The sequence below is a fragment of the Nelusetta ayraudi genome, unplaced genomic scaffold (assembly GCF_046127955.1).
Source record: "Nelusetta ayraudi isolate G7.1 ecotype Tasmania unplaced genomic scaffold, CSIRO-AGI_Nayr_v1 ptg000084l, whole genome shotgun sequence".
Lineage (NCBI taxonomy): Eukaryota > Metazoa > Chordata > Actinopteri > Tetraodontiformes > Monacanthidae > Nelusetta > Nelusetta ayraudi.
The window spans coordinates 7865756-7889006 of record NW_027466134.1 but is presented as its reverse complement, the minus strand read 5'-3'; the positions used below and the strand labels follow the sequence as shown (position 1 = coordinate 7889006).

General features: G+C 48.4%; 3 protein-coding genes across 8 annotated transcripts in view; 1 reads left to right on the top strand and 2 right to left on the bottom strand.

Moving 5' to 3' along the window:
* evi5b (ecotropic viral integration site 5b) overlaps positions 1 to 6503 on the bottom strand; it is a 28789-nt gene extending 22286 nt beyond the window's left edge. For 3 of the 6 annotated variants that reach the window (XM_076045117.1, XM_076045120.1, XM_076045124.1), the window contains exons 1-2: positions 5352 to 5622; positions 55 to 290 (exon numbers count right to left, since the gene is read on the bottom strand). In XM_076045117.1, coding sequence (XP_075901232.1) covers positions 55 to 209 — 155 coding nt within the window. In that variant the 5' untranslated portion in view covers positions 210 to 290; positions 5352 to 5622. Of the gene's footprint in view, positions 1 to 54; positions 291 to 1626; positions 1806 to 5351; positions 5624 to 6200 lie in introns of those variants that run through there. The other 3 variants (XM_076045119.1, XM_076045118.1, XM_076045121.1) reach the window with 3 other exon arrangements.
* A 998-nt stretch (positions 6504 to 7501) lies between these two features.
* Positions 7502 to 11704, top strand: rpl5b (ribosomal protein L5b). The gene is made up of 8 exons (XM_076045154.1): positions 7502 to 7634; positions 8125 to 8194; positions 8284 to 8399; positions 8534 to 8668; positions 8753 to 8955; positions 10520 to 10697; positions 11350 to 11438; positions 11552 to 11704. The coding sequence occupies exons 1-8, from the start codon at positions 7632 to 7634 to the stop codon at positions 11649 to 11651; spliced, it is 894 nt and encodes a 297-aa protein (XP_075901269.1). The 5' UTR covers positions 7502 to 7631; the 3' UTR covers positions 11652 to 11704.
* Positions 11705 to 12232: 528 nt separating this feature from the next.
* Positions 12233 to 21832, bottom strand: dipk1ab (divergent protein kinase domain 1Ab). The gene is made up of 5 exons (XM_076045139.1): positions 21589 to 21832; positions 15242 to 15376; positions 14926 to 15033; positions 14631 to 14840; positions 12233 to 13231 (listed from the first exon to the last, which is right to left on the bottom strand). The coding sequence occupies exons 1-5, from the start codon at positions 21640 to 21642 to the stop codon at positions 12419 to 12421; spliced, it is 1320 nt and encodes a 439-aa protein (XP_075901254.1). The 5' UTR covers positions 21643 to 21832; the 3' UTR covers positions 12233 to 12418.
* Between the last annotated feature and the right edge of the window lie 1419 nt (positions 21833 to 23251).

Here is a 23251-nt window from a genome sequence, read left to right as displayed (position 1 = left end):
AGAAGGAACAATTACTAACAATTTTGAACATTGTCCAAAAAATAAATAAATCACCTGTTCTGCTCCTCCAGCTTGGCGAGCAGCTCCACATCGTCGGGGCTGAGCAGCGGCGGCGAGGACGGCGAGAGGGCGGGCGAGGACAGCGACGTGGTGGACGAGGAGGTGGCGGTGGTCTGCAGGGACGTGGGCGTGGCCACCTGGCTAGCCATCTGACTGACCGTGTGGGACACCGAGTTCTTCACCCATGAGAGAGTAGAACTCAGCTTGCCAGCAACCTTGTCTGTCGCCACCTGCAGGGCACGGACGGACGAGACGTCTGAGTTCAGTCGCGGTGTAGGTACAAAATCTGTCCGGCCTACGGGATGTGTCCCGGAGTCTTACGGCAACACTATTAGGACAAACTACATTGCGGTCGAACAGACAGACAGACAGACAGACAGACGGCAAATTTTGGGAGGGCAATAAATAAGTAGGAACAGATCTTTTGGGCCAGACAGTAATGAAAAATGAATGTGAGCTTAGATAGATTTTCAATCCATCTATCGTTCGTTCGTAGTTTGTCCTAATAGAGTTGCCGTATGCGACGCCGTCGACAATCGCCGAACAGATCTCGTTGCCTTCCAGACACTGCTAAGCCAATGACAGTTTGCCACGTCATTGAAATCGCCGGAAATCGCGACTGAAATGGCCAGAAATGGCGGACCGCGGACAGATTCCGTAGGCCGGACAGATTTTGTACCTACAGTGGCACTTCTAAAGCAGAAAGAAAAGTAACATTCTAGAATCCCCCAGCAGGAACATTTGCACGTTTGTTCTTAACAGCTACATCTGTTGCCACTGCCAGTTTTGTTAGAACTGCGAGATTTTACATTGTCGCTAGACGGTGTTTTTGCGCCGAGTATCCACCAAAACAAACCGGCTTCCTGCACTTCCACAGCAGCCTCCAGTGTTATCAGTTTTTCACAATTCATCAGCAGTTTTGGAAAGACTCCCTTTCACTCCGAGCACAATGCAAGATCCTGGAATGACCTCAGATTATAAAGAGCTTTCTCATTTAAAAGGCCTTCAAAAACGTAATTTTGTTTAAACTGTGAAAAAAAAAACAACCTAGTTGACCCACGCTCACATTACACGACAGACAACCAGTTGCATTCAGATGGATCAATCCACTGTCTGAGGATTTCTTGCAAAGACTTAAAAAAAACAGTCCTTGCATACAGTCACGTTTCCTATTACAGTGAAAGTTCTCATCGGGAAAGAATGACACCATTAATGATTAACTTTTACCACATCAATTAATTGAGATAATAATAATGTAGGTCAACAAGTTTCTCATTTATTTTCTTTCTCAAGTGCACACAGGTTGATGTGTTTTTGTCTCAAGATGCTGTAGCTCTCTTTTTAGAAAAGATACAATATGCTTTGTCTTTTCTCATCGATGAGATACAACTGAAATCGTATTCCAGCGTTCACACGGTTCATCAACTGCAACAGCATTAAAGTGACTTGAGATTCTGATTCCACATAACCATCGGGCAGTGAGTCGGATCAAATATGATTCATATCATTGTGCGTTTCGAAGTTTGGAAATGCTGCCTTCAATTTTAAGGGAATGTTCAGTCCTACCTGCTAAAGCAAATATTCCTCTCCATGACCGTAGCCAATAAACCGCATGGCCAAAGTAGAAAAGTGCCTCAGAACGTAAAGAAACTATTCAACATCGGAGAAGCATTTGATCCCGAAGTCAGTTTGTCTTTGGAACCTTTGACCGACGTAGTGGCGCCGCTGTTCTGAAGTCATATGCTGATCATACTGACGGAAGGGTCAAAGTGCTCCTGGTTTCTTCCAAGACTCCTGTCCAATCAGCATACACGGGAGGTGAATGTACATACACTCTGAGGAAGAAACAGTGACCTCATACCTTGAGGAATAAAGCCACAGGATTCAGTTTGAAGCTGGTCATAACATGAGTCGGAATGTAAAAAAAAAAAAAAAGAAAATCAATTGTTTAAAACGCTTCTGACTGCCGAGCCAAACTCATAAGGTCCAAATGTTCTGCCAAAATAACCTAGAACAGGAAAAAGCACAAAGGTGCAGCAAGCTTTTATCGCACTATTGGAACCAACCTGCTAATCATGTATTAGGGTGTTGTTGTTTTTTTAAAGCAATTCTTTATAACAACTTACATTCTAACATCTGACAAGCTCAGTAAGAAAAAGGGAGGCGGCGGTAAAAGAAAGTGTGCACCCTGGGAGATCCGACCAACGTCCAAGTGGCCTAAAGACATTCCAGCTCTCCGCCTCGGCCAGCTGAAGCAGCAGCGCTTCCCTATAAATCCTGGATGCAGAGAGTGACCGTTTTTTTCTGCTTTTGTTTGCCAAAGAACTCGAAAAGGGGGCCGCCCCCCCACCGACCGACAAGATGCAGGACGCATAGCTAATGAAGCCCTCAGCGGGGCGAGAGAAAGGCCTCGGTGGAACTACTTCAAGGAGATTTTGGGGAAGTGAGAGAGAGAGAGAGAGAGAGAGAGAGAGAGAGAGAGAGAGAGAGGGAGAGAGAGAGAGAGACTCAGGGCGGAACGGAGAAGCGTTTACTTTTCTTTTACTTCAGAACGCAAAGAAACACTTTGTATCAACTATGACTAGCATAGTTTAATGAAAGTCACCATCGTCCAGGGTGAGAAATAAGGCATTTTCATGTCCTCTTTGAGGTCAAGGGAGGGGGGAAAAAAAAGAGCCAAACTATGCGGCCCTGCAGGAGACAGCGCAGCAACCTTGAGGGGAAAATAACATCCATGTGCAGCGTGAGGGTGTTAAAACACAGGCCGGACTTACAATAACACACTCGCGCCGAGGACGGGCAGCCTTTCACTGCACACGCACACTGGCAGGAGGCTCAGGATTTTCTGAGTACAGTCGGGCTTTCAATGGCCAGCGCCCAGGGCGACTCTTTGCCGCGGAGCCACACAATGGCTGCCGGCGACAATCGCAGCAGGCTGGCGTTTTAGAAACTTGGCAACGGCGGGTCGCCGCTGCGGAGGGGCGAGGGAACGGTTCACTCAACCGAGATCTCCGCTCCTGGCTACTTTGTTATATTTAGGACGGACATAATCCTGGTTTTGGTCTCCGTGTGAGGCGAATCCTCAAAAAAAAAAACACACACACTCGCTAATCAGGCACATTTCCATGCAGTGAATGTAGCGCATAAACTACACGAGTTCCAGCGGATGATGTCGGCGTGAGCAACGTGCCATTATATGGCTATAATAAGAAGTTGAGCTCGACAAAAACAGAAACCAAAACAAGTTGTCGCTCCGGCAACACGGAGGGTCCGCATTACAGGCGGGAGTTAGTCCCATAATGTCATGTTTTCAAAATCACGGCTAAGGTGGAGGAGTATTTGCATCTCCCTTTATCACTTGTGCCTCTTGTTGCCGCCAGGTGCGCCCACGCTGCAAGGAAATCGCAAGGTCAACACGAAGTCTGAGCTCGGTGTTTGTCATGTTACAACTTATTTAGCAAACGTGTATCCACTGTCGGGCGGAACGCGCAAAAGAACAGGGAGGTGGGAACGCACCGCTAGCCGTACTCCTCCACGCTAGCTAGTGATCGGAGTGGGAAATTGGGTTTAATCTTAAAAGAAAACTGTGTGTATGAGTTGGTGCATTTACTTTAAAGTTCCCCTACGCCTCGTTCTTTAAGTAGTTTACCTCGCTACACCTTCTCCACGCTTTTCGCCGAGGTATTTGGCCCCCCCTGGCTCCTCCCACGCGCAACACCAATGTGATGGGGAGCGCAATCGAGAAGCACGACACCTTATCATTACCTCCCTTCCTCTGTACGCAGTGTTCCCTCCAGTCTCCGCGCCTGCGAGGCTGCAGGTCAGGGTAAGGTTCCCGAGGCGGGCTCTCCAATCTCAGCCGCAACAAGCTGGGACATGCGGGTCCCGTGACGTCACGCGGCGCCGGCCCGCTGCAGACAGACGTTGCTGACTAACAGAAGGCGCCGAGTACAACTGGCGAATAGAATCTGAACATAAGCAAGCAGGAAACTCGTTTTTGTCGACGACTGCAAAATTGGGGAGGCGCAACGTTGCATGGCTCGTACGACCATCCGGCTGAAGTTCTCTTATTTCTGTGTGGCCTCGGAGCGAGTTTCTGTTGAAAGTAAGACAATGGAGCAGCAACGTGTAAATGAAAACCCAGTGCAGAGACCTGGTTTTGGATCTTGAGCATTTTTTCTAAATTGTTATTTGACAGGGAAGTCAAATTGCAGTTGAATTGTGGGTTACATTCAGAAGGAGAAGGCTTTTTATTTATCCCACATTGGAGAAATTGCAGAGGGAGCATGACTTATTTTGCGGTTAGAAATAATCTGCTCGACTTCAGAATAATCCTCATTTTATCCTCAGTAGACAGGATCAACATGTTTACATGCATCCATCCGTGATCACCTGGATTTCCGCAGTCGTCTCTGAGGGCATTTGTGCCCTTATCCCGTCCAACATGCACCAACCAGACTGATGAAGTTATGAGACTGAAGGAAGTGGAGAAAGTTGTAAAACACATGTGGCAGTCGGGACCTCTCTTTTTTTCCCTTTTTTTTTGGCTTTGAAATCAGTCGACTCGGTCTGGTCCAAAGGCTCGGCTTCACACCGAAACCCCGTCGACCATTGCTGGTTTCGAGACAGGAGTGTTAAAAAAAAAAAAAAAAAAAAAAAAGCACCGACAGACGACTCGAGGAAAAGCCTCTGTCCTTTTACGGACTCGCCAGTGTTGTGAATGAGAGCTGAAATGGAGCTGTAGCATCAAATGCAACAGCCTGCTCGCTCTCCTTTCCCGGACAGAGAGAGAGAGAGAGGTGGGGGGGGGAGAGAGAGACTCCCATGTCGGCGGGCTGTTCGCATCGTTACATGGCTGGAAAAGAATCCTTCCGCCAAAGTACAACGTCTGGAGTCAACTCGTCAGTTGTTTTCAGACGATGCTCACAGACCTTCGGGGGGGGGTAGGAAGCCCACCAAGCCTCGGCTGTCCTGTGTTATTTCCCCCCCACACACCGCACAAAATGTTCAGTGACAGCACTTTGGCGAGCCGTTGCTAACAAGCTAACGCTGCGCGGACGCTGAAGTTCAACTGGGACACCGCTTGCGCCCAGCAAATACTGTTTTCTTTTTTATGACGTCGTAAAACCAAGTTGATAAGAAGCCGCGCGGCGTAAGAAAGTCCATGTCGATTTGTGACCAGCTTTCGTCACCAGCAATTAAACAGGGCCCCGTCATAATCACAACACCGACGACGACGACGTCGTCGACAACAACAACAACAACAACAACAACAAGGACATCTCTTATACCTTGGAGGGTTTTCGAGGAGCAGCGGCCAATGTCGTCCGCTTCTTCCCATGCACGAACAAGTGGTCCCACCGTGGCGAGGAAAACTGCGGCTTCCCAGAGCGCCGTGGCCGCACACATGAGCTAGTTTTTCCGACTTAGCATAGCTGGGATGTCACTCTGGAGCTCGGCAGTGTGTAGCCAGTTCCCATTGACTCCCCGGGTCCAGCCCATGCAAGCCGCCTCATACGTGTAACACAAGCGTCTGCAGCAGCGATCGGACAGACGGCGGCGGCCTACTAGTACTATAGCGGGTATTTACATCCCAGGGAGCATGCGCCGACAGCTCAAAACAGAGGCAACGTCGCCATCTGGCGTTCTAGCGGTGGAACTGCCGTTGACCCGCCGGCTCCCCGGTTCAAATGCCGAGTGGAAATGGTGTTTCCAAAATATGACGAACAGGAGGCAGAATCTTTTTGAAGCAGAAGCAGAGATTATGATGTATTATCCCAAATATGTTTTGGTAAACAGAGATCGTGCCCAGAGAGTCATATAAATAACAACAATAGTACAGATTTTTTAAATCTACTTAAGATAGATCAATCAGTTTTATTTTTATTATTATTATTTTTTTTAGAAATCAGAATCTATTCTCTAAACTCAAGTTTACAACTTTCCACTTTCACGTGTTCACAAATCAAGAGGAGCTTTATCAGAGGCATTAACTAAGCGAAACATGTGTGATGGGCAAACAGTTTTTTCTTTGTTTTTGCTTAGCGTGACCTAAATGCATCACATCAGAAAGAGATTCTTCAGATTCTTTTAGAGCCACATGTGACATTAAGTTTGAATCCCATCCACCAAAAACTCACCAAAAAGGTTCTCTGGCAGGAAGGAACTGCTTCGGTGGCAGCACACCGGAGGTTTTAGCACTGATGTCACAGGGTGGTTTCTCTTAAGGCTTCATCGTGGATCCAGAGCACACCATTAATCCATTTTGGAAATCAGTTTTGGGAAACAAGGCATAGTCCTCATAGAAGGAAAGTGTCAGTCGAAATCCATTTTTGAAAAAAACCTGTGCCGGGCCTACGGAGGACAAACTTGACTTGCCGGCATAGCTGCACCTGGTAGACTCACACATTAGGCGTTCACAAGGCAAGGCCATTTAATAGAAACTCACAATCCTGTCGTCACATCAGAGCAAATGTGACGAAACGCGAACATAGACTCACATACCTGACAGGCATAAAACCCACTTTTCAGGTTTCACATGAGAGCGGTGACGCATGTCCTTTGTCCCGCCTATGACACTCCTCTGTGGAGCTCAAAAGGATGCTGACGTGACGTCGAGGCTCAGACATGGCAACACTGTGCACCTTGCGTCGTGATTGTCGCACAAATCCCCCCACCCCAGTCAGGCTGTCAGATATAAATAACTGCGTTGCATATTTGCTGCTCTCAGGCTTTCAGCTTTTCAGGAATAATTTCCGCAAATGTAGATCACGTGGCTGCTGCATCAGCTATTACTTCGAGGTCCTATTGTATCATTGCATTGTTTGCTGAAACGCTCGTATCTCCAGTCTACACACTCTCCACTCCACTCCTCACACTGTATGCATCAAGCACTCGGATGAGTCCATACTTTAAAACACTGTGTAAGTATTGAATATTAGAACGCATTGTCTGAGAGAGAACTTATTCATTATGCATGAATGGGGTGATTAAAGTTGCAGTGATTAATTGATGCTGCTGGTTGCAGTGCTCTTATGGTATGTAGGTGGCACTGAAGTGCAGATCCGCTGCAAGTCCCATTCCTAGACCGGAGGCCTTCCCTGTTTAGAGTTTGCATGTTCTCCGCGCGCGAGTGTGTGCGTGTGCGTGTGCGTGTGCGAGTGCGAGTGTGTGTGCGTGCGTGTGTGTGTGCGTGCGTGTGCGTGCGTGTGTGTGTGTGTGTGTGTGTGTGTGTGGTTGTTAGGCTAATGAACAGCGCCCTTAAGTAGGAAGAAAATGTATAAATATATATAAAATATAAATAGTATATTTTTATACTAATATAATATAATATAATATAATATAATATAATATAATATAATACAATATAATATTTGTAGGAAGATAATTATGGTGTTTTACCGCCCCGACTCGATAAGGGGCAGTGTGGTGTATGGCGTCGCAGAGGCTCATCCTGTGACTCGCTATTTACGGCGCATGCGCATGCGGTTCTTCCTTTTTCCAGTGCAGCGGAGTCAATCCCCAGTCACTGGCTCCGGGCTCCTTTCCAAAGGAGACAAAAAGACTGCAAAATGGTTCGTAATTTGTCCCAATATGTGCCTAGATGCAAACCTAAGACATGCGGGCTGTGCTGTGTTGTGTCCGACGTGCGAAACATTCTCCTGGCGTTCAGATGAAGTTAGATTGAGAGCTGCTAACGCTCGCCCGAGTCTCTCTAAACGTGGCCTAAAAACCAAGTGCCCACACTCACCGCTGTATTTAGCCTTCGGGCTGCCTGGCGATATTTCTAAAAGTTTGTTTGCACGTCCCTCTCCCTTGATTTGACATATTTTAACTTTATCTTCAGCGTGCTCGGTCACGTCGGAAGGCCACTTAGCAAATATGCTAACTACTCCGCGGCTACTCAATGAAGTTAGCGTGCTAATGCTAGCCGTTCCTTTTTGACACTGACAGCCGCGCTATTACCTTCACGTAACACAATAATAAGTCCAGAGGTTGAAGTCTGCTGTGTGACTTGTCCCACACTCTCTGGTAAAGGCAGTCTGTTTTATTTTTTTCCACCAGGGTTTTGTAAAAGTGGTAAAGAACAAGGCCTACTTCAAGAGGTACCAGGTCAAATTCAGGAGGAGGAGAGGTGAGAGACACTGGTCATCCATTCCACTTCACACCTGGGTGGCTTTTACTCTTGTTTTAATTAACCGCCAAGCGTTTTCTTCCTTCCAGAGGGAAAGACCGACTTCTTTGCTCGTAAGCGCCTTGTTGTTCAAGATAAGAACAAGTACAACACACCCAAGTACAGGATGATTGTCCGCTTCTCCAACCGGGACATTGTCTGCCAGGTGAGCCTCTTGTTAGGACCGATGAGAACGGAGCTCCTCTGTCTCCAACCGTTAGCAGGTTAAATATTTGCCACCGCTGCTGTTTTTGGACCACGTGATGGACTTTCGTTTCCCCTGTTGTTGTTGTGTTGCAGATCGCCTATGCCAAGATCGAGGGTGACATGATCGTGTGTGCTGCCTACTCACACGAGCTGCCCAAGTACGGCATCTCTGTGGGCTTGACCAACTACGCAGCAGCCTACTGCACTGGTCTGCTGCTCGCCCGCAGAGTACGTCCAAACTGAGCTGGTGTGTTTTTTTTTACAGTTTTGCCGGCTCTTTCCTTCAGACATGATGTCGCTTTGTCTCTGCAGCTCCTGAACAAGTTTGGCCTGGACAAGGTGTACGAGGGCCAGGTGGAGGTGACAGGCGACGAGTTCAACGTGGAGAGCGTCGACGGCCAGCCTGGCGCTTTCACCTGCTACCTGGACGCCGGCCTCGCCAGAACCACCACAGGCAACAAGGTGTTCGGTGCCCTGAAGGGAGCCGTTGACGGCGGCCTGTCCATCCCTCACAGGTACTTTCCCCTCTTGGTGTCACACATGTTGAGCGTCTGGGGGAAGCACTACATATGTGTGTGAGGGGAACTCTGAAGGGATCGTTCAGTGGGTTTGGTGAGACACTTGGTCCGACCTGATATCTCACTTGGACAGAAATGTTTCCCATTTTCATTAAACCATCTGTAAGTGTTTGTTGTTTTGTCTCTAGCGACTACTAGTCCACAACTGTAGTTCTATCCGGTTGTCTTTATATACAAGTTAGCCTGCTACTAGCTGTGTTATTTCAAAGGCCAGCTACTGTTAAGTACAAATTCATTCATTCATTCATCTTCCATAGCCGCTTCTTCCCGAGCTCAGGGTCACGGGGGTCTGCGTGAGCCTATCCCAGCTGTCATAGGGCGAAGGCAGGGTGACACCCTGGACAAGTTGCCAGTTCATCGCAGGGCCACATAGAGACAAACAACCATTCACACTCACACCTACGGACAATTTAGTGTGTTCAATTGACCTTGAATGCATGTTTTTGGAGTGTGGGAGGAAGCCGGAGAACCCACGCAGACACAGGGAGAACATGCAAACTCCACACAGAAAGGTCCCAGGCCCGGGATCGAACCCACAACCCTCTTATTGTGAGGCGGCAGCGCTTGCCACTGTGTCGCCCGAAGTACAAATTGTGTATCTGAATTTGCAGATTTGGTCAACCATGTTAAATGAATGAGTTGTTGATCAAGCGAAAACAAGTTGTTTGTCAGTGGCCGCCTCCCAAGAAGTCTTCATAACTCTGATAGGTTGGGATTGGCTACAGAGTCTCTGCCTTACCGCACGTGTTGAAGGTGTAAATGTGTTTTGTGCAGTGGCCCCATGCTGATATTTGGTCTGCAGGTCACTCCTAGGTCACAACAGATGATGAAATATAATAAATTCACTCTCTTGATTTGTGGGGACGAGAAACGTTAACGGATGCATAAAAAAAAAAGAAGAGAAGAATGAGAAGTCACATTAGACATGCAGTTGCGTCCATTTCCTGCAGTATCTGCCAGTGTGATTATCACAATCAGCAGTCACACTAATGTAACGTCCAAGCGTCCCAGTTTAACTTGCGCTGGATGTTGAGTGCTGTCTGCAGCCCTGATGTCGTTTTTAAGCACGTGGAAGAATATTCATGGACTCGCCTTCACCAGTGCAGTGTAGCCGAGCTGTTTTGAGCATTTATACTTGCACGCTGGTGTGACAACGTGCTTGACAGATGTACTTTAAACAACACCAGTTGGCAGGAGGAGATATTTTTGTGATGAAGCCAAAACCGTTTCCTTGGGCATGTGCAGCAAACGGGCTGTTGTTGGTGGTTCAGTGCTGAGGCTCAAATCAGGCTTCAGAGTTCTCTCACTACCAGGCTGGCTCTTGAATTTTGCTCAGACTGTGGAAAGATGACGCTGTTCAAATTGTATCATTCCCATAAGTTACACAATCTTGAGGTTTGTTTCATGTTCTTATTTTTTTTTAAAGAAAGCAGTCAGTCGACAACATGGCCAGGTGGTTTTTATACTTTTAACCAAACATCCTGCCTCTCTCCGCCCTCAGCACCAAGCGTTTCCCCGGCTACGATCCCGAGAGCAAAGAGTTTAACGCTGACGTCCACCGCAAGCACATCATGGGCATCAACGTGTCTGAGTACATGAGCTACCTGATGGAGGAGGACGAGGATGCGTACAAGAAGCAGTTCTCCCGTTTCATCAAGAATGGAGTCGCTCCTGATTCGGCAAGTCTCCCCCTGCTTCACTTTGTTCAGTTTCACTTCTCATTTGAGGCTGCACAGAAATGGACTGCAGGCTGAATGCTCTCATCAGTACGATTCCTCATTAACCCAGTCAAGGAAAATGATTCAGGTGCATTGGTCCCAATTGGTCTTAAAACACCAACTGATCAGATCTGATGGTCTATTAGTTTACTTGGTATTTATTCTTCTGTACACATGTATTACTGTGTACAGATCAGAGAAATTTGGATCAGGGAAGCTCGTCTGTTATTATTGGACTACTCCCGATGAATAATTTATTTCCTGCGAATCCCTCGAGCCGCAGCAAAAACCTTTTCACTTGCATCACAGGCGGAAAGGATATTTCTGTCATTTGTGAAAATTTAACTCTAAGCTACGCCAGCTGTGCAGCAGAGCGCCGGCCTAAGCCGTTTCATAGGAGGTGTTTGTCTCCAGCAGAACCCCGGCGTGTTTGAGGGATATGTGATCAAACTTAATGTAAGCCGAGAAGCGGCGCTGAAGTGTGTAGCGATGCAGCAATTTTTTCAACATTCTGCTAACACAACAAACGGGCACTTGCAATGGCAATTGTGTAAAAAATAAAATGTACCACATCCACTTTTAACTTAAGTTTATTTCTCATTTCTTTGTCCAGATTGAGGCAATGTACAAAAAAGCTCATGCTTCCATTCGCGAGAACCCCGTGCATGAAAAGAAGCCTGCCAGAGAAGTCAAGAAGAAGAGGTAAGAAAAGACTTGCACGCCTCACAGCCACCATGTCTCATCCGCTTGAACAGATTGAACAAATTAAAAAACAAAGGGAAACTTTGCTAATTAAATTTGTTGTTAACCCTCAGGTGGAATCGTGCCAAGCTGTCTCTGGCTCAGAGGAAAGACCGCGTCGCCCAGAAGAAGGCCAGCTTCCTCCGGGCACAGGAACAGGAGGCTTCAGAATAAAATGCTGGTCTGCTTCACAAAAAAATTGTTCAATAAATTTATTGAAAAAGCCACATGCTCTCGTGTATTTCCCTTTTTTCTTAAATTGGCGCCAGCATTCTGTGTCCCTGACTCAAATACACTTGGAAAAGGCCACTCTGTATTTCACCTGGTCCCATATTACACCGACTGTATTTAGATGTTTTTCCTGCCAGAAGTTGAGCAGTCGTGTGTGATTCATTCAAAACATTTCGACCACCTTAAAAAAAAGCCCACCTCCTGCTAAAAGTGATGCGTTGATGAATCTTCTCTATATTTTGGAAACTGACAGAAAAGAGAGGAGCCACCACCTGCCTGTCGGTGCCAACACTAAAATGACACTGGTGTGATTGCCATTTGTGATGTCACTCATCATTCCCCGAACTTTTATCGCTCACTCTCTGAAAAATTATAGTGGATGGTTCAAGACAGGAAACCGTCACTGATTATTGATGGAATTGGTAAAGAGGACCGTAGACCTTTTTAGTCTGCTGTTCTGGTACCGGTTTTAATAGTTTTAATTGTCCTTTTTTTAAATTTATTTTTTATATTTTTTTAAAAATGCACTTAAATGTTTTCCTCCCTTTAACAAAGTTCACTCAAAAGTTAATTTAATATGACATTGATATTCCTGAAGTATTAAAGGATAAATTTAACCAGTTCTATGCAGTTGAACGCAGGAAACGTCTTTTGAGATTTCACAGTGAATTTCACAATCCAGCAATTTAAAACTTGTGCTTTTTTCTTCTTCACGAGTCTTTGGTGTGGGAGATCTTCTTCCACAGCAACGTCTTGAGGTTGTTGAGGATGAGCGAGTGCTCGATCTCCATCTGGTCAGCGGAGCCTCGCAGGGCCACGCAGGCGTACAGCTGCTTCTCCAGCTCCTCCCTCACGTCGGCCGGCGCCCCCCGCAGGATGTAGTCCTTGATGACGTCGCAGGCCTTGGCCAGGTTGGGCCTGGTCACCTCGGTGGTGCAGCGGTGCTTGGTGAGGTCGCAGGAGGTCAGGCAGTCCTTCCCGTAGAGGCAGTCCTGGTCGACGTCGCAGCGCTGCTGCCGCACGCTCTCCTGGAAGGAGGCCTCGGGGACGATGTGGTGGGCGTCCAGCACCTTCAGGTCGTGCCGCTCATTGTAGCCGAAGCTGGCGGCGGCCACGTCGCACATGAGGAAGCTGCCGAAGGAGCCGTGGAAAACGTCCTCCACCAGCTCCAGCAGGCCGATGGAGATCTTGGCCTTGTGCGGCCAGGAAGGCGTGAACCACTGGTCCATGCTGCGGCGCAGCCCGGCGGGGATCCACACCTCCAGCAGCCAGGGCAGGCTGATGCCGTAGAGCGGCGAGTAGGCCACCTTCTCCGTCATGTACAGGTCCCCGCAGAAGCCCAGCAGCTTGGGCGTGTGCTCGCCGTCCTGCAGCACCAGCGCCAGCAGGAACTCGTTGAGCTGCAGCAGGGCCCAGGTGGAGCGAGCCTCCGGCAGCGAGATGTGACTGTCCTTGTTGGCGTCGGTGATGGAGAGCACCTGGGTTGCCAGGTCTGCGAGGTTGGCCTGGTCCCCCACTTTAGACTGTCCAGGATGGAAAACAACAACAACATCAACACATATTAAAGGTGCATCAAAGAGGTTGATGACAATAGACCTCAGCTGACCTTTAGGTCCGACATCCAATTCATCCCTCTTGGCTGCGTTCAGACTGCAGGCAAATCTGATTCAAATCAGATTCCTTCTCAAATCTGATTTTTAGGGCTGACTGTCCACACTGTTTTTAGCAAGTGTCCAAATAGGATATGGCTCTGTTCACACTGGGCCACATTATTGACCGATGTGAAGGTTAGTGTGTAGTGTGTGACGTACTACATGCCCTGGAGCTTGGCTTCGATGGAGCTATCACCCTACAGACTGATGAGGCAATGAGTTTCCTCCTCTGTCCAGGGACTGCTGTTTTCTACTTCTTCTGTCTGCTCCATTACGTTACAGTTCTGCGCCTCCAAAGGCGCTCTCTGGTCTGGCGCATTGGGTCTTAGTGACGTCACGGACAGTCAAAACCCATCGGTGTGTTTGGAGATGTTCAGACTAATCTTCAATCTGGATGGGCTAAAAATCAGATTTTGGCTCTTGCCGAGCCCATAAACAGTGTTTTTCAGTTTGTTGGTTCTTCAACATTCAACTTCCAGGAGTTGCTGAAAGGTCCAGAGTGTAAACTTTTTAAGGAAGCCCATTATCTTAAGGTAGCCCGCCTGACAGCGCATTTTGTATTTATGGCACTGTCTGACGGGCTTCCTTACATACTGGGCTTCCTTAAAAAATGGCAGCGCATGATGGCAGATAACGCGGAGCAGGACTCTTGTTCTATGTACATTCTTATATATATGAGAACCACTCTAAGGGTAGGAAAACCCAATTACATTTATTGTACTGCATTGTACTTTTATGAATGTATTTATGGGCAGTATGTTAAGTTTTTACCAATGTAAAGTCATAAATCAAGCCAAATATTGCACACTGGACCTTTAAAAGATGAGAGATACCAAAACCAGTCCGGGTGCCTCAATTTAACTCTTCTACACGAAAGCAACGTGGACAGCTGTGAACCTTCACAGACTTAAAAAGAAAGGAGAGTACCTGCCTTTAAAATTTCCCTGGAAAAAGATGTATAGCAATACAGGAAGTGGCATCTAGACTAGCTCTTGCTGAAGGACAGCTGCAAGACTGCTGCGGCTCTAGCTAATCCCACTAGTATGAATCCATAATCTGTAGCTAGCAAAATAAAGTGACAAAAAAAAAAAACCCCAGACAAACGTGACTGGTCGTCAAAATTTAATTCAAATTCACCCGTACAATCAGCCCTGTTGTTCCTCCCTTCCTTCCCTTTTCCATCATTTTCCTAATCCTGGTGGACAGAAGCAACTCTTCCAAACAAGTTAGGGAGGAAGAATTCAGTCCGAGAGGTCACTTTGAGCCCCACCTTCAAATGGTTGAGGATCATCTCCCTGAACTTCTGCACCGAGGTCCCCTTGGTTGGCGTGTCGAAAGCAGCGGCGGGTGCGACACCGGCGGCGGGCGCGGCACCAACCTCCCTCCTGGGCTCCATCTCACCCCCCAAATCATAACGAGGAGTGTCCTCCATCTGGCACTTTATCACTCCCTCCAGGTCCCCCCAGCTCCCAGAGTACACCTGCAGGGGGAGGCGGAGCCGAGTCCTCAGCAAACAGGAAGTCCACGGGAGAGGCGTGACCATGGAGGAGGGCGTGAGCACTGACCTGGCTGCCGGGCTTGGCGCTGAAACATTTGCCCAGGTAAAGTGTGTCTTTCTCACACAGGCTGCTGCAGGCCGAGCCACCGATGACCCCTTTTCTGTATTTCTCGCACTGGAAAATCACAAGACACACCACAAATATGTCACACAAAAGTGTTTTGATTTTGTGTATCCTAGGCCAGTGGCGGTAAGGGAGGTCCTGGTCCTGGTCCAACAGAGGATGGACCACGTGCTTAAAAAACTACCACAACAGTACATTAAAACATGCTGCATTTGCGACCACGAAAGTGATTTTTATTACAACCAAGTGAGATACTCACGATGGAACGTTTGCACTCGTGGCCTCGGCACAGCTCCGTGTAGGCCGAGTACTCCACGTAGACGATCCAGCTCCCCACGAACACGGCCAGCCAGGAGAAGAACAGGTATTTCATGTGCAGGTAGGAGAACCTGGCCTTTGGCAAACACACACACTCAGAAAAAAACATGTAGAAACTAATAAGAGCCGATGAAAACGTTCTTCTGTATGCACACGGTTCATTAAGGTTTTTTTTTTTTTTTCTTCTCCCTAAATGGAGGAGCAGAATCGAAGCAAATAAATTATTTACACAACGCTGAGGTTTGGCCGCATTAGGAGGGCAAAGTTTGATGCCGGATTGATGAGGCAAAGGTTTCCACAGTGGGTTTTGTTAAAAGCTGCACCGCAAGAATTGGTAGGGGAGTAAAGAAAAGGGTCTTTTTCACCTTTTTGGTGGCAAAACGTCAGGTTTCAATTAAAAAAAAAAAAAAAAAAACAACTACCGCCACAGCAAGTTAGCCGCTAACAGCTCATTTCTTCTTCTTTGGTGTTTGTTGAGTGGCAGCTTGCAACTGTTGCTTCCAGATTTTATTACAACTGCAGGGGTGCTAATGGACTCGCTGACTGGCTGCAAATGCCATCTTGTGAATACTGAGTCTTCACAAGATGGATGTGCGAGATTTCAGCCTTGAAATCCTTCCAGGATGTATCACACCTACAGAACTGAGCGATTCATCCCAATTTGGCAAACACCAGTTTCAACTTCACATAACAGCACAAGAGGCCTTAGTTGGATCAAGAAGATGAAGTTATTCGGTTGTTCATCAAAATAAACGGCACCACCTGATAAAGGCTCATTTGACATATCTTATTTTTTATTTGGTTGTAGCAGGGCTGCACTTCGGTCCGGGTTCGCTCCAGCAACCCTTGGAGAAAAATCTCTGCCGTCATTTGTCAGTGCTAAAAAAACTGAACATCTGAAAGAGGCGGGCGTCGTCTGGGACCTCAATAAGCTTTTTCACACACTCCTAGAAGTCGGCAAGAGAGTTGTTTTTTTCCCCCGGAAGCACCAGAGAAAGAAAGACGGAATCTGCTCCCGGCAGAGTCGCGTCGCACGATCATTAAGTTGATTGACTCTCGGCAGTCGCCGTCGGTAGTTAAAAGGAAGTGCCGTTTACGGCGGGAACAGCGGCGGCACTCGGTCACGTCGAGGGAACCCAGACTCATTAACTCGCGCGTCTGATTCTCTTTTTTATTTTCAAAGCGCCGCCAGATGAATTCCCTCCACTTGGATCCTCAACGACGTTTCTCCAGTTGGAGAACATTGCAGGAAAACAAGCGGCTCCTCAGCAGTCCTGTTTTCCCGTCCGCTAATGATTTTTTTTTTCTTCAACTCTGAGTGCTCGACGTTGATGGACTGCTCCGACTTCCCTCCGCCCCCTTTCACATCCAATGTTCTTCACAGGCTCGCGTCTCTATCTCCTCCCGCTCAGCTTCATGCTCTCCCAGCGGCACAGCACTCCGTATTTCATCCATCTGCAGATTATTTTCTATTCAAATTAAAGTGGCACGATGCAACTTCCCAGTCGCCGACCTTTTGGCCGACCTTGCATTTGTGTCCGTCTCTAAGCGGATCTTTCGCCCATTTTCCGCTTTTTTGACGGCGTCGACGGAGCTTTCAGCCGGGTCGTTTGTCACTCTCTAATTGAGTTTCCGCGACTGCTGTGAGGCACTTTTCATCCGTAGGCAGGACCAAAAACCAAAAGAGAACATCTGCGAATGACGGAGGAAATAGCAGCGCATTCTGAAGAAAGTCACTCCGAATTCCTCTGCATTCCATATTTCTATTGAAAACATTGAAATCTAAACTTGAATTGAGACTATTTGCGGCATCAATAAAACCAGCATATTAAGTTGGACTAATAGGATAATTAATTTAAAATATATAGATCTGAGGTGCTCTTTCACTATGGAAAAAGTGTGTTGTGGAATATTGTTGGAATATTGTTTTTTTTTTTCCTTCCAAATCAAGGTACATCCTGACATTCTCTGTCGTTTCCAGGGAGCCAGGAATGTTTTCTGAACGGTTCCTTTTACTTTACGTATCCAACTGCTACAGAGCGCATAGAAATGTGTGGTTAGAGGTGAATGGACGAGCCTTTAATCAGGTCAGGTCAATACAATTTCTTTACGGCCAGTGCACGTTTTACATGATGGTCGCGGGCAACAGTAGCGGGTGGAGTTAAACTACAGTCCAGTCAGCAGAAGAGAAAAGCCTTCCGTTCTCTTCAGTCCTTTACTCTTCAATCATCGAGAGAAATTTGCCTCGTCGTGATCGCGCCGACCTCACTCTTTACAAGCTAGCCTGTCGCTTCCTGTCAGCACCTAAACAGCATCCGTAGCCCCGCCTCTTTCTCCTCGATTGATCTGGCGATCGTTCCGGTCATAAATCCACCATCCACAGGAAATCTCAGGTGGGATCTTCTCAAGGGGCCTCAGACAGGAGGGGAAAAACATTCATTGATCTGGGCCCCTCGGAAGGCCAATAACCCTAAAAAGTGTTATCGCGAGCACGTTTTTTTTTTCCTTTTCTGAAATACATTTTTTTTTAACATTTTCTTTTAACTCATCGATCCGTTGACTTACAAATCCGAGTGGGCACATTTAGCAGCGGCGACCGCGCCAGCGAGCGCCTCGTGCGCCTCCCATCGATTTCTCTCCGGGCAGGTGAGATGCATCAGAGGCCGAGGCTTTATGGAAAAGGAGGACGCTCCGCCGAGGGAGGCGGCAGACGGGCAGATGTATGGCCGTCCGTCCTCCCTCCTTATATCCCTCCATCCATCCCTCCATCCGATCGATACTCTGTGGCTTTCATTTCATCTCTGCATTATGTATTGACCCCGCGTGGAGGGGAGGCAGTTACACAAACACGGCTAATGAGGCCCGATCGATCGCAGCCGCTGTGACAGCTATTAATTAGCGACTGACTGGGAGCTGCGGCTGTTGTGCTGAGGTGGGCGGAAAAGAAGCAGACAGGCAGGCACGATCCGCTTGAACTACCCGCCTCCGGCCTGGGCCAAACTCTCCGCTGCACTCTCATTCTCAAACATCACGAGCTCTGTGGAACATCAAGCGCCTGGCACCGCGGGTGCGCGCAGACCAGATGAGGAACGGCAGCACCACGCCGTTCAGACGGTCGGTGTGTTTTGCAGCCTGCGCGGCTGGTCATCCATTATGCATGGCTATAAAGCGATTCCTCCGAGGCTGCCGGTTAATGGGCTGATGTGCCGAGTCGAGAAAGACAAAAAAACAAAAGAAAGCAGAGAGAGAGAGAGAGAGAGCGGGAAAGGAACGAGGAGGAGCTTGTCACTACACGGACACGTTCGATTCGGTCCAGAATTCGCTGATGAATCGTTTAGATGAGGGGAAGCAAACCCTGCTAACCGTTGGGCCAGCCAATCAGAATCGTGTGCGCTACTTTGACCAGGTTAGCAGCTACGACTTTCAAGCCAAAATATGTTGTCTGGAAGAGAAAAAAAATGTCATCCATTTGTAATGTCTTTAGCAGCAGCTGGGCTTCGAGTCAAGATGCTTCCTAGTTTTGTTCCAACTAAAATTAATCTTGAATGATTGTGGAATTTTTGCAGCCGCCGTTACAAGGTTTTCCCCGTGATTTTGTTGAGACGAATGACTGAGATTTCAGCGTAACAGATCGGCTGCTGAGGGTCACTGACGGCACAGGTGGGAGGCGCCGAGTTCTCCGGGCTGCACGTGGAAAGGAAAAGTAGCACCTGACAGAATCGGCCAATGGGAACAGTTCGGCGTGCATCGCCGCTGGTCCCAGACACTTGCAGCAGAAGGATGGAAAAAAAGGGGGGGTGCCACACTGTCTGCACACAGAGTACAAAGATCTGACTCATCACAGTCCAGACAGCAGGCAAAACCCCACCATTCACACACACACACACACACACACACACACGCAAAGCAGGCTGAGTCACAACTGCGGCATTAGCACCGTGTGAGAATCATCTTCATCATCGGCGTTGGTTCTGTGTGCAGAGACGGACAGGACAGCCGGAATGTGCACGTGTGATTAATGAAAGTGCTGCTGTGTGGGGAAAACAGCCTTGGAGCACAGCCTACGGTCGATTGTCAAGGCAGCAGGAAGTCTGCGGTCAAAAAAAAATAAAAATGCAAATGTTCCGTACATGCTGTGACAAGGTGCGAAAAGTTTCGTCCAATCGCCTTCCAGGAGAATTTACCGTTTGGAGATATCTGATGGGCTTCCTGCCAGATGGACACCGTCCAGCGGGTCCAGGAAGGTCCATTGCTCTCTTCCAGCTCGTGCCTTGTTTTGGTTAAGTGCATGTCAGCGAGACGCCAGCACGGCAACGTGTTGCACTCGACCTGTTGCACACTTCTGTAGGAAGGCTGCGATGCGCACAGGTTACAGGTTGCATCTGCAACAGCTGCAGCAGCAGCAGCAGCAGCAACTCCCACACTGCAGCTGTTTCTCCACACAGAGCCACACACTGGCTCCCATACTGACTACCAACAAGCGGCCTCAAAAACAGTGGAATCGCCCTTTAAATCGCAAAAGCATGAAATCAAATGCAAAGATTTTGGGGTAAAAAAAACCCAACAAAAACAGCATTGTATTGACGAGAATGACCGTCCGTGTTTTTGACTACAGTTGGATATGAAATGCTGCTAATTCATCTGACGCATTATCTCTTCCGAAACAGTCTTGCATGAAGATGCAGATTAAATATTTAACCCTTACACATTTACCACTGCGTCAATGAGAAAAAAAACCCCCTGTGAATCAATCACTCAGTACAGATCAGACTGAACTGCACCAGACTCATTTCATCTTTCACCTTCATGTTTTATTTTCTCACACACCCGACTTCAAACTCTAACGTCTCGCCGAGCCTCTTGGCCGTGCAACATGAAGGGAAATAATCTATTTTCTGCTACTGGAGGCTGGGAATGGGTGAATATTTAAAAGGAAAAAAACAAAACAAAAAAGCAATAAAAACATCAGCTTGGCTGTGAAATATGAAGCATTTCAAGGAAAGCAGCCACCCGCATTTACAGCTGACGGCGCTCTCACCCAGCTCCTCCCCCCCCTCTCCCTCCCCCCAAGGAGCTGTGAGTGACACTTGTGAAGCTTGTCACTGGGAGGCGGAGGTGGCCTAGAAAACGGAGCCACGCCGCCACCACCACCGCCACCACCGCTCCTCCCCGGAGACCGGCTGTTTCTGCGCCGCGCTTGGCTCTCCTGTCAGCAGCTGAGATGAGGCGAGCGTGTCCAACCGAAAAATTAAGAGGAGGCGAGCGGCGGGACGGAGAAGGGACAGCGATTAAATTTAGCAACCAGCGTCGGGCCTCCATCGAGTCGGCCGTGTTGTGCGTGTCTATTTCTGGGGCCCCAGAATGTTGAGCTCCTCGTGCACATTTTAAGGTCCTGCATCTTGAAAAAGTTCTCCCAGCACCACCATTGTTTTCTGACATTACCGTATCTCACTTTGTGATGTCACAGGGGGCACTGATACCGTGCTGATGCCACTCCCAGGACCTCCCACAACGCCTCCTGCCTGTTGTTGGAGGTGTTGTCGGCGGTCCAGGAAACTGAAATCGAGAAACCTGTTTTTTTTATATTGAGACGGCAAACAGAGAGCGACATGCTGTGTTTCATGGAGATCTAGAGTCTGATAGATACTCAGAGAAACCTGGCAGCTCCACAGGCATCGACAGTGACTAACAAAATAGGAAAGTTTGCAGGATATGGGACCTTTAATATTCTTTTCAGCAGTGACGCCCCTGTGGACGTCATCTAGTTTGCCCTCACAGCCAACTGTTACATCTCCTTCCCTCCTCCAACCACCTCCACACTGCAGCAGCATAATGAGAAGTGAGCTTTAAGATCTGAGCACAGACACTGATGACTGATGGTGGAAAAACCCGCAAAACTGCAGGAAGATCCAAACTTTCTTTTGCCCCCCCCCCCCGTCCTCTTCTCCCGCACAAACAGCTTCTGTTCGCCGTTCAGCGAGATGCATCGTGGACGTGGTTGCTCCAGCAACGGCAACCGGCAAGATTCAGTCCCACACAGTACAACCCCCCCCCCCCAAAAAAACCCCGCACATTCCCTGAAAACCGAGCGCAAAATCAAGGTCAAAACATCTAGCAGCAGCAGCAGCAGCAGCAGCAGCTGAGGAGGACGAGGAGGAGTGGGGTGAGCGCGGGGGAGGCACCTCGGTTCTCACCGAGACGTCTGCGGCTGAGAGTGCGGGATGCGGACGCGCCAAACCGGGGATGGAGTCCCGACAGTGCAGGGAGGGGGTTTCCCGGAGGGCTTACCTGGATGTACAGAGGCTTCCTGAAGAGCCTCCATGGAAACGGATCTCTGGCCATGGCAGGAGCAGCACATGTCACATGGAGCTGCAGCGGGAGGAGAAGGAGAGGAGGCCGAGGAGGAGGAGGAGGAGGAGGACGACGACGAGGAGGAATCAGCCCCGCCGGAGTTTGATGCGCGGTGTCAGGCAACGCCGCTGGAGCTTGTGCGCGCGCGCGCGCGCGTGGAAATGTTTCCGCGGTGGTTGGTTGTGTCTGTTCGTGTGTGTGCGTGCGCGCGCGCGTTCGTGCGTATACGTGGGGACCGACAGTCGACGGAGGGAGCCGCGCACCGGCAGGGAAGTCTGCAGGGGCGTACAGACGGAAATCAGAGGAGGCGATTTTGGGTGGGCGGGGCGGGCGGGGTGGTGGGGGGGAAGCGAGAGGGGCGTGTCTGAGCATAGCCAAGCCCACCGCTGCTAGCCAAGAGAGGAGACGTTTGTCAGATTAGAAATATCAGAAGATGACGGCACACTAGGTGGCGCTACAGCTCCAGCGGCCATTGTTTTTATTCGGTTTCTTGTGTTTTTAAATCATCAGTTTCTTGCTAGTTACTGGAGGGCGGGGTTAAAAAAAAAAAAAAATTCTATCCTAAAGGTTGTGGGTTCGATTCAAAACCTGCCGCCTTTCAGAACTGTGCAACTCTAACTTGTCCACAGGTGTTTGTGTGAGTGTGTGTGTGATTGTTTGTCTCTCTGTGTGTGGTGAATGGTATAGATGGATGGATGGATGGATGGAGGGATGAATGGTTGGCTTGTTTCATTCTTCTGCCTTCTCCATTGTTAATAAACATTATAAGTACATGTTCTTTTCTCTTGTGATCACCATGTGATTATATAGTTATAATAAATTGACCCATTATGTCATTTTTGGGTCACATTTTGCGCACACACACACACACACGCACGCACACACGCACACACACACACACACACACACACACACACAAAGACATAATCTGCATTTATTTGTGCAGCTCATTCCTGTTCTAGTCAGTGAGACTCAAATGACTGGACATCTGCTTTTGCGATCACTTTAGACCTCCTTCTTATTAATAAATTAGTATTTTGTTGCATTGTTGTGCAGGGGGGGGGGGGGGGGGTTCCAGTTCAGATGACTGGAAACCATTAAGGCCCTCTATTGTAGGTTTGCATGGCTGTCGAAGCGAGGAAACTGATGGACGAAGATTAAAAAGCTTTTTCTTCTCATGAGAGTTTTTCTGTTGCACCTCCTCTGAGGGAAGCCGCCGTCCATGGAGTCATGGTTGGATGGCTGAGATGGTTAGAATCTAAATATGCAGAGTAGTTGATCCTGTTTGTAGGACCTGTAGTTTGTCAGTTAGATGACCGGAGAGTGAGCTTGTTGCAGCGAACCTCAGACGCACCAGCTCACTGAGGCAGGAGGCAACACTGACATTTGGCTCTGCCGTGACCTTCACTTTACCTCCGTGGGAAAGTCGGGGAAACTGCCCTGGGGGGAGATTTGTGACGCTTTGCTGGTCGGGGAGAGGAAGAAAAATTTTGAACAAACAAAGACGTAATTTGGCGCCGACCGTCTCACTGGGGTCTCTGCAGGCGTTCTGAGGCATTTATGCTCCAGTCTGGCGGGGAGAAGAGAAGAACCTGTCGGA